Source organism: Crocuta crocuta, unplaced genomic scaffold, assembly GCF_008692635.1.
Source record: "Crocuta crocuta isolate KB4526 unplaced genomic scaffold, BGI_CrCroc_1.0 scaffold323, whole genome shotgun sequence".
NCBI classification, from domain to species: Eukaryota; Metazoa; Chordata; class Mammalia; order Carnivora; family Hyaenidae; genus Crocuta; species Crocuta crocuta.
Window position 1 is genome coordinate 1,628,169 of NW_027536465.1, and position 10,606 is coordinate 1,638,774.

General features: G+C 37.2%; 1 protein-coding gene across 1 annotated transcript; it reads right to left on the bottom strand.

Moving 5' to 3' along the window:
- Positions 1–318: 318 nt before the first annotated feature.
- LOC144218873 (olfactory receptor 5AN1-like) lies at positions 319–1,257 on the bottom strand. The gene has a single exon (XM_077748855.1). It carries the CDS (start codon positions 1,255–1,257, stop codon positions 319–321), a length of 939 nt encoding a protein of 312 aa, XP_077604981.1.
- Positions 1,258–10,606: the final 9,349 nt, after the last annotated feature.

Below are 10,606 nucleotides of genomic sequence, written 5' to 3' on the forward strand. Positions count from 1 at the left end.
ATGATCTGAGGTCAGAGACTGAGCAGGGCTCAATCTCCAAAGCAAAAGGAAGTTACAAGCTTCTAAACCTTAACATTTTACAAATACTTGCAGATTATTTATAAATGATAATGCCATTCCCCCTGTAGGTGAAAGTATGAACCTCCTAAGGACTTAAAGGCATTGCGTTTGCATGGAACCACGTCACTGTCAGTCCATTTGGCATATTATCTGTGTCAAATTAAGCGTAATTTATACAAAGATAGTATGAATTGTGTTATAGGCCATTCATGTGCATATTATTTTAAGTTTTCTGATAGGACAAATCTGGACAGGACCTCAGCAGTACCATCTCTTCTTCTGTAACCTCTTCAAGGCATCTTTGATTTCCTTGTTCCTTAGACTGTATATCAAGGGATTCAACATGGGGATAACCACAGTGTAAAAAACTGATGTAAATCTGTCAAAGCTGGAGGAACTGCCAGAGCTGGAACTCAAATAGACAAAGATACTCGAGGTATAGAAGAGGGACACTGCTGTTAGATGAGAAGCACAGGTGTTGAAAGCCTTGGACCTGCCTTTAGCTGAAGTGATCTTCATGATGGAAATGACAATATAGCAATAGGATACCATGATAATGAGAGCATTTATTATCCCAAAGATCATTGTTAATATAGCAAGCAATAGTTGTACAAAGAAGGTGTCAGTGCAGGACAGGACTAACAACTGGGGCATGTCACAGAAGAAGTGGTTGATGACGTTAGGCCCACAGAAGTGAAGCTGAAGTATGGCACACAATTGGGATACAGAAGCAGAGAGTCCGGCCAGATAGGACCCCAGCACCATCTGAATACAGAGGGTGGGTGACATGACTGATGAATAGACAAGAGGATTACAAATGGCGGCATATCGGTCATAAGCCATGGCTGTCATGAGACAAGACTCACTCAATCCCATGGTTGAAAAGACAAAGTATTGAACAGCACAACCCACAAAGGTGATAGTCTGCTGCTCTTGGAAAAAATTGGAGAGCATCTTGGGGGCTGTGGAGGTCACATAGCAGATATCCAAGAAAGAGAGATTACTGAGGAAGAAGTACATGGGCGTGTGGAGGTGAGAGTCCATTCTTATTAAGATGATGAGGCCCAAGTTCCAAGTCAGAGTCATAATGTAGATCAGCAGGAATACAACAAAGAGCACTGCTAGGATTCTGGGGAAATCAGAGAATCCCAAAAGGATGAAATAAGTGACCTCTGTAATATTTCCTCCCCCACTCATTGGCTTGGTGCTTCTAAAATCAGAGAAGTAACAAAGAATGTACTGCTGACTCAGGTGAAATGACAGCATTATATTTTTCATATGTTTCATTCTTTCCTCCTTTGAGTACTGGGAACAAAGTGATGCCTCACTGTCCTAATGAGAAGACCCCAACTTTTCATTTCAAATTCTCAAAAACTAACTGTAGTGTTTCAGTTTCTCAATTATTTCATGAAGCCTCATGCAAATTAAAGAGGTATGTTCAAATATGACTGAAAAAAAACCCCACAAAAATGCTGATTCTTACAGAAAGCAATTCATTGAAAGTTTTTAAAAGCCTTTGGTAATTCATTATATAACTGCTGCTGTTTAAGATCATAAGTGGCATCATCCCAGATTAAAGCTGAAATAGCCCTTCAGTTCCAGATGGCCATGTAGATAATTTTTAAATTTTCTTCTTTTATCCTTAAGAAAAGTTAGTTAACCCATTTGTAATAATTTCACAAACTTTTATGTAAATGTATTTGATATATCATCTTCCTGGCCTGGAAAACTATATCATAACTACTCTGATAATATTTTCTTGAGGATTAGCCTAAGTGCCCAATAAAGTTATGGAACAAGTCTCTTGGGGAACAAGTCCCAAGTGTACCAAATGGAGGCTAGTATAGCTCATTACTAACCCCAACAATTTTTCAATTTTAGGCTATTTTACTACTTGAGAAACAGCATGGTACTGTGGTTAAAGGTTCAGATTATGGAGTTTTGTCTGAGACCCTGTCACTTTATGAATTCATCTCAGTAGCTTAAACACACTAAGACTGATTTACTGACAATAAAATGAGAACATTAAGAGCCCAGGACTATATGGTTACTAGGTGGGTTATAAGAAAACCCAGGAGGATGCTCAGCAGACATCTATACACAGTAATTGTTCAACAGGTGCTGGCTGTTATTACCCTGGATTGCTTACAGAGAGCCATGAGTGTCAGCTGTACCCATGGATAGGACTGTCAACAGTGCTAGAGTTGTGTGGGTTAATTTGAGGTATTTCCTGAGACCTCACTGGCCTTGTAGACTGTCAGGAATCCTTGTCACCAGGCAGAGGCAGACTCAGATCTCAGATAGAAGCAAATCAAACCACCTGTAGCCATGAAGACACAAACCACATAAACAATCTTCTATTTAGTTTGTTTGACTCCATTGACACTGGGTCCCATTGACAACCATCATCAAGCTATGTAGTGCCCTAATACAGAGAAAAAGTAAGTAGTTTCAATTGCCAGGTACTGCATAGCTATAATTCATGTTTTATTGATAATAGTCATCATGTTAGAGCTTACCAACAGATTCATAATAGGTTGCAGCTATGGTCTGTGCTCCCTAAACAATCTGTCCTTCCTAGAGATGAGTAAATCAATGAGACAAGTTAAGAAATTTTTGAAAAAAGATTAATAATTTAAAAGATGTGAACTTTCAGATATTAAAAAGTATTATAAACACTGATAACTCACTATTCTTACAAAATAGACATGTGCCAGAAGAATATATAGAAATTTTAGAAAATTTTAAATATTGGTAAGAGTTTAATATATAATAAACAGTATTTTACATTGATAAAGCATAAACTTTTGATAAACACTTATATAATCTAAGTACGGAGAAAATACTTCTGAAATATAGCAACAAAACAGGAACTAGAAGAGAAAAATATGATACAACAATTTAAAACTTAGTTATGTCAGAAAAATCCACTTAGTTAAATACTTTTGAAATACAATTGATGAGGGACAAATAGTCAAAAAATATAATAAAGACAATATAATAATGCCTTTAATATAAAAGGAATAACACAAAGGATGGGGCATTCACATTTACTACTAATGAGGGTACAAATGATTGTACCTTTCTGGAGGAAAATTTTTTTGCTTTATTTTCCTCTGACTCTCTGTCACTCTGTCTCTGTCTCTCTCACACAAACACAAACACACACGTGACCCAAATGCCAAAAGTAATGACTGGTATGATTTTAACTGCCTTCTTTAAATGTCTCTGTATTTGATAAAATTTCAACAACTCCTGTATTAATAAGAAAACAAGTGAAGATATACACATCCTTAATCATACACACTGATTGAGAAAGAAAGGGAGAAGGGAATGGAAAATGATGGAGAGAGTGAAAATAACAGAGAAACCAGACTTTCAGAATTGCCTGAATTTTACCTATTGGCCATATCACCCTTACCAAGTTATTAACCTCTCTGTCTCAGTTGCCTCATCTATAAACAGGGTTAATAATACTACCTCACAGGATTGCTTCAAGGACTGAATGACACAAAGGGCTTAAACAGTAAGGACTCAATAAATGTTAGCAATTATCATCCTCAGTAAGGCAAAAATACAGAAAGGTCAATGAGCTCTACACACAATTATTTTCTAACTTCGATGGTCTCTGAGCCTAGATTCAAGAATATTGTCAATCAATGACTACAGTTATTTCTGTCTCACACTGTTCTGTTATCTCCCAGCCAGCTGTAACCTCCTGAGGCCACTTTTCGTGTTCTACCACCACGAAGCACTCTTGAGCTGATGATACTATGTACAGTGCATGGTCCAGTGGAGATGTTTCACTATTTAGTGATAAGCATCTGGCATACTAATGTTTGCATAACTGAATAAATACATGCTGAACAAATGGTTCTTTCACCCACTTTTGGATGCAAAACTAAAACTGTCTTATTTCATTTCAATTACGATTTTAGGAACGTAAATATCTTTCTGTTTATTCTTAAAGTGTTGCCAATATAATTTCTTCATTATTTTACCTAAGATGAGTTAGATACAATGAGAACATTTTGAAAATATAAATTCTCATGCAAACCATCCACCAATACACCAACATAATCAATCAATCATTGAAAATTAAGTCAAGCTCCTGATCAATCACTTGCAGTAGCACTCTTTACTTTCTTATTACATTCTGGTAAATAAAGCAGCCAGAGCTGAAAGTATTTATGTTATTCATCATTATTCCAATAAATATGAAGAACTCTGGATTGTTTACTAATTCATGATATAATTGATCCTGAAAACTTATCTTGCTAAAATTTGGTAAGATAGAGGAAGAGGGAAAAAATTCTGAATACATTCACACTCTTCAATTAATTTTTGCATGTATTCAGAATATCCCAGACAGTTTGGAGAAGAAAAGGTGATGGATGTAAATATTGGTTGGAGATGGGGTTATAGCTAATCAACACGTTTTCCAATATGATCTACTAAGGACATGGCCTCTCTGTAAGTCTGTTCAGGGTACAAAATAAGGTAAAGAGAGAGAAGTTGTTGCTGAATGAAAAACAATGTAAGTTAAACAAACAAACAGAGGTTAAAAAAGACAGTAAGACCAACAACAACTAAGGTTCAGGGTGACTAAGTTGGTTAAGCATCCGAATCTTGATTACAGCTCTGGTGATGATCTCAGGGTTTGTGAGAGCCAGTCCTGCAACTGGCTCCATGAAGAATATGGAGCTTGCTTGGGATCTGCTCTCCCTCTCTCTCTCTCTCTCTCTCTGCCCCTCCCAAGCCATCCCACACGGATACACACAGTCTTTCTCTCTCTAAAAAAGAAAAAAAAAAAAACCAACAATTACCTATGCTTGGGAGTAAAGCATCTCTGATATCTGTGTTACCCACACTAGTGCCTCCAGACCCCCAGGGTCTCCAAAGATGACCATGGAGAGGTATCTGAAGAATTTCAAAAGGTCAATGGAATTGTACTTGAGTGCTTTGTCAAATCATTATTTGGTGAATTGCTTGCCTTTTGCTGCTTAGAAATTATGAATCAAACATACATATTAACATGAAATCAAATTCAGCAGCATTATTATAACAACAGACTCCATAAAATATTAAAAGGGTCCTTGAGATGGAAACAGTTGGAAAACATAGACAAAATATGAGATCTTAGGAAATTTCCCTGAAAGCAATTAGATTGATATTTTTAATTCAATGCCGAATTACTGACTTCTAAAATGTGTTAAGTTTTATAAATATTGTCTCATTAGATTTTAAATGACCTCATTATCCCCTACTTTACAGGTGAAAAAAAAAGGTAACAGAGCTCAAGATCACATCCTTAAGAAATTGCAGAACTAGAACTCAACATTCATCCCTCACCCCAGAATAATCCCTGATATTTAAGAGTAGAGATTAATTTTTTCAGGGAAGGTCAGAGACATTCTGTAGGAGAAGGAGAACCCAAGAAAGAGCCCACCATAGATGGTGTGGGAGTGAGGGAGGGAGAGGGAAGAGGTGACGAATGGGAGAGACTGAGGACCATAAACCTTGCTCCACACAGGTCCTCCTGGAAAAGTTACAAGGCTATTAGATAGCACACAATCCACTGTTCTCACTAAATCTTGCCCTCTCACCTTGACTCAGATTCCCCAAGAAGACAGAGCTCTGGCCAAAGGTTAAAACTGCTTATTTCTTTTCCAAAGGAATTTTCCAGCTGGGTCCTATCACTCTCCAAGATGGGAACCTTTGGCCATGAAATTGGCTGTCCACTCAGAGCAAGAGAGATGCCCACAACTAGAGATCCTCTTAAATGTGTTATTAAGGGCAAAGGTAAGAGAAGACAATTAGAGGGAGAAAACCCCCCAGGTACCTATTCTCTGGAGTCGTGGTTGTCATGAAGTTTTTGTCCCTGCTAATTTCATGCCCCACTTTGCCATGTCCCTTCTGGATCCATTCTCCACTTCCCCATAGTCTGATCACGTTCTCATGATTGTAGCTTTTCTTTTAATGAACTTGGAGTCATTTGAGTTGCAAAGAATCTAGGGACCATCTAGTTCAATACCTGAAGTTACCAGGTGAGGAATCTGAAGCCAAGGAGCTAAAAGATTTGCCCCAGATGATACAGCTAACTGGTAAAATACCTTATTAAAATAAATTAGATACATAAACATTTCCCTCCCTACAAAGCACTTACACTTTAGATATTTACATACTTAAATTTCTCAAATATCTGACCAGATTCATCCATCACAGCAGCCCTGGGAGACAGACATGCCACTATTTCCTATCTATAATGAGAAAACTGAGACAATAAGGAAAACAATAAAACTGAGCCATGACTTACCAAGGTTACAACTTGGAGCACTGGGTTGAATTCCAACCGTTCCACTTGATGACTGTGTGACCTTGAACAAATTAACCTCCCCAAGCCTCAGGATTATCACAAAATGGTGCTGATAGTAGTAGCTACTTCATAGGCTATGTCTTTATAGAGAGAATTAAATTAGATAATATATATAAAGCACTTACCAGGGGGTGCAGTACAAGCATAACTTCAGTTAACAGTAGGTACAATTTATATGTTCTGATTTGGAGTTCTTTCCAACATGTTATACTGCATTACTAACCCTTCACTAAAAATATATACTTAATATAATTCCCACAAACATTTTTGCTTTTGTTTCTAGGTTTTTAGAAGTGAAACTCATCTACTTTGCCAGTTACTAGAGATGCAGAGATGTTCTAGACAAGGTTCTGTCCTTGGTTTGATCTACTTCAGTTACTCTTACCTCCAAGGAGAAAGGGGTGGGTGGGCAACAAGTTAATTACTTAACTCTTGCTGATAGGTTAGTAGTTATATATTCCCCCTGATAAGAACTGAAATAACTTTATCCTTTAAACGGAACAGGTTTTTACGATAGTTTTAAAGATAGGAACACCAAAACTATAGGCTGTGGGCACCATGGCCAAGCAATGGAAGCCATGTTTCTGGTCAGTAAGAACCACATATGTTCCACAAATCACACTTTGTGAGATTCAAGATTAATTACTGCTATACTGGGAAGAATGAGGCAGACCTCTATGTGTCCAGAGATTCTATCTGTAATATCTGTTATATAATTTTTCACCTGCCATCTTTATATGGTTGCAGAAAAACAAATCAAATCTATGTGATGTAATTATGTTAAATGTGAAGTATTATATAAATATGGATGCAAATATGTGTGAAATTAGTCCATAAACTCTTGTATGGAAAACAATCTTTTTAAACTTTTTTGAAGCCCTCTTATTTGGACTCTGAGTGTTCATGGAATTCCCAAGTCTGGTGGCTCTTATGCTCCTGATCAATTCAAGGTCCTAGAATCCCTAGGGGGCTCAGATTAGGGACTCATTCCTGCACCCAACAGTCTCTGGGAAGATACTAAGCAGCATGCTCCAGGCCTGTCTATTCAAAGAAATTGATGACATTATAAGAGTTTCATGTATATATTATAATCAACATCTCTACACACTAAGAAGTGATCCCACCAAAAGTCTAGTTACTAGTCATCACCATACAGTTGACCCCCTTCACAATTTTACCCACTCCCCAGCCTCCTTCCTCTTGTTTTTGTATTGTTATGTTTATTTATCTTGTATCTGTATATTCCAAATAAGTAAAATCATATGATGACTGTCTTTCTCCATCTAACTTCTTTCAAATACCTTAATACCTTCAAGGTTAAAATAAAAGCAAAAATGAACTACTCGGGCCTCATCAAGATAAAAAAGCTTCTGGGCAGCAAAGGAAACAATCAACAAAACTAAAATGCAACTAACCAAAAGGGAGAAGATATTTACAAATTGCATTGTAAATATTACATTACATTACAATTACATTAAAGGGTTAATATCCAAAATCTATAAAGAATTTACCAATCTCAGCACCCAAAAAATGAATAATACAGTGGACAAATGGGAATAAAATATGAATTGACACTTTTCCAAAGAAGACACCCAGATAGCTAACAGACACAGGAAAAGATGTTCAACATTACTCATCATCACAGAAATACAAATCAGAACCACAGTGAGAGACCACTTCACACTTGTCAGCATGGCTAAAACTAACAACTCGGGAAAAAACAGATGACAGATGTTGGAAAGGATGCAGAAAAAGGGGAACCCTTTTACACCATTGGTAGGAATGCAAAGTGGTGAGAGATGCTCAGGAAAACAGTATGGAGGCTCTTCAAAAAATTAAACATAAACCTACCCTCTGACACAGCAATTGCACTACTAGGAATCTATCCAAAGGATACAAAAATACTGAATCAAAGGGGAACATAACCCCAATGTTTATAGCAGCATTATCAACAATAGCCAAAGTACAAAAAGAGCCCAAATGTCCATCAACTGATGAATGGAAAAAGAAGTAGTATATATATTCAATTGAATACTACTCAGCAATGAAAAATAATGAAATCTTGCATCTGCTACAATGTGGATGAAACTAGAGTGTATTATGCTAAGTGAAATGCTAAGTCGATTGTAGAAAGATATCATGTGATTTCACTCATATGTGGAATTTGAGAAACTCAACAGATAAACATAGGGGAAAGGAAGGAAAAATAACATAAAAACAGAGAGGGAGGAAAAGCATAAGAGACTCTTAAATACACAGAACAAACAGGGCTGCTGGAGGGGAGGTGGGCGGGGGGATGGACTACATAGGTGATGGACATTAAGGAGGGCACTTGTTGGGATGAGCACTGGGTGGCTTATATAAGAGATGAATCACTGGGTTCTAGTCCTGAAGCCAAGACTACACTGTATGTTAACTAACTTGAATTTTAAAAAAGTAATCCTTCAAGGTCTGTCCATATTGGTCACAAATGGCTAATTTTCATTCTTCTTTATGGCTGAGTATATTTCTTTTTACACACACACACACACACACACACCACACACACACCAATCACATCTGTTCTATCCATTCATCCATTGATAGACACTTAAGTTGTTCCTAAATGTTGCCTGTTGTAAATAGTGCTGCAGTAAACAAAGATGTGCATATATCTTTTTGAATTAGTATTTTTATCTTCTTTGGGTAAATATCATTCTTCTCAAAGCTAGAACAAACAATCCTAAAATTTGTACAGAACCAGAAAAGACCCCAAAGAGAGAAAGTAATGTTAGAAAAGAAAAATGAAGCAGGAGGCATCACAATCCCAGACTTTAGCCTCTACTACAAAGCTGTAATCAATCGTCAAGACAGTATGCTATTGGCACAAAAAGAGACACAGAGACCAATGGACTAGAATAGAGAACCCAGAATTGGATCCACAAATGTATGGCCAACTAATCTTTGACAAAGCAAAAAAGAGTATCCAATGGAAAAAAGACAGTCTCTTTAGCATATGGTGCTGGGAAAACTGGACAGCAACATTCAGAAGAATGAAACTAGACCACTTTCTTACACCATACACAAAAATAAATTCAAAATGGATAAAGGACCTGAATGTGAGACAGGAAACCATCAAAACCCTAGAGGAGAAAGCAGGCAATAACCTCTTTGACCCCAGCCACAGGAACTTCTTCCTCAACGCATCTCCAAAGGCAAGGAAATTGAAAGCAAAAATGAACTACTAGGGCCTCATCAAGATATAAACTTCTGCACAGCAAAGGAAACAATCAACAAAACTGAAAGGCAACCCACAGAATGGGAAAAGATATTTGCAAATGACATATTGGATAAAAGGTTAGTATCCAAAATCTACAAAGAACTTACCAAACTCAACACCTGGAAAACAAATAATCCAGTGAAGAAATAGGCAGAAGACATGAATAGTCACTTTCCCAATAAAGACATCCAGATGGCCAAAACACACATGAAAAGATGCTGAACGTCACTCATCATCAAGGAAATACAAATCAAAACCACACTGAGATACCACCTCACTCTGGTCAGAGTGGCTAAAATTAACAACTCAGGAAACAACAGATGCTGGCGAGGATGTGGAGAAACAGAAACTCTCTTGCACTGTTGGTGGGAATGCAAACTGGTGTAGATGTTCTGGAAAACAGTGTGGAATTCCTCAGAAAATTAAAATAGAACTACCCTATGATCCAACAATAGCACTAAGAATGTATCCAAAGGATACAGGAGTGCTGATTCATAGCGGCACATCTACCCCAATATTTACAGCAGCACTTTCAACAATAGCCAAATTATGGAAAGAGCCTAAATGTCCATCAATTGATGAATGGATAAAGAAGACATGGTTTATATATTCAATGGAATACTACTTGGCAATGAGAAAGAATGAAACCATGCCATTTGCAGCAATGTGGATGGAACTGGAAGGTATTATGCTAAGTGAGATAAGTCAGAGAAAGACAGATATCATATGTTTTCTCTCATATGTGTAACTGGAAAAACTTAACAGAAGACCAAGGAGGAAGGGGAAAAAAGGTACAAACAGAGAGGGAGGATGGCAACGCATATGAGACTTTTTTTTAATTTTTTAAAATGTTTTATTTATTTCTGAGAGAGAGAGAGACAGTGTGAGCAAGGGGAGGGTCAGAGAGAGAG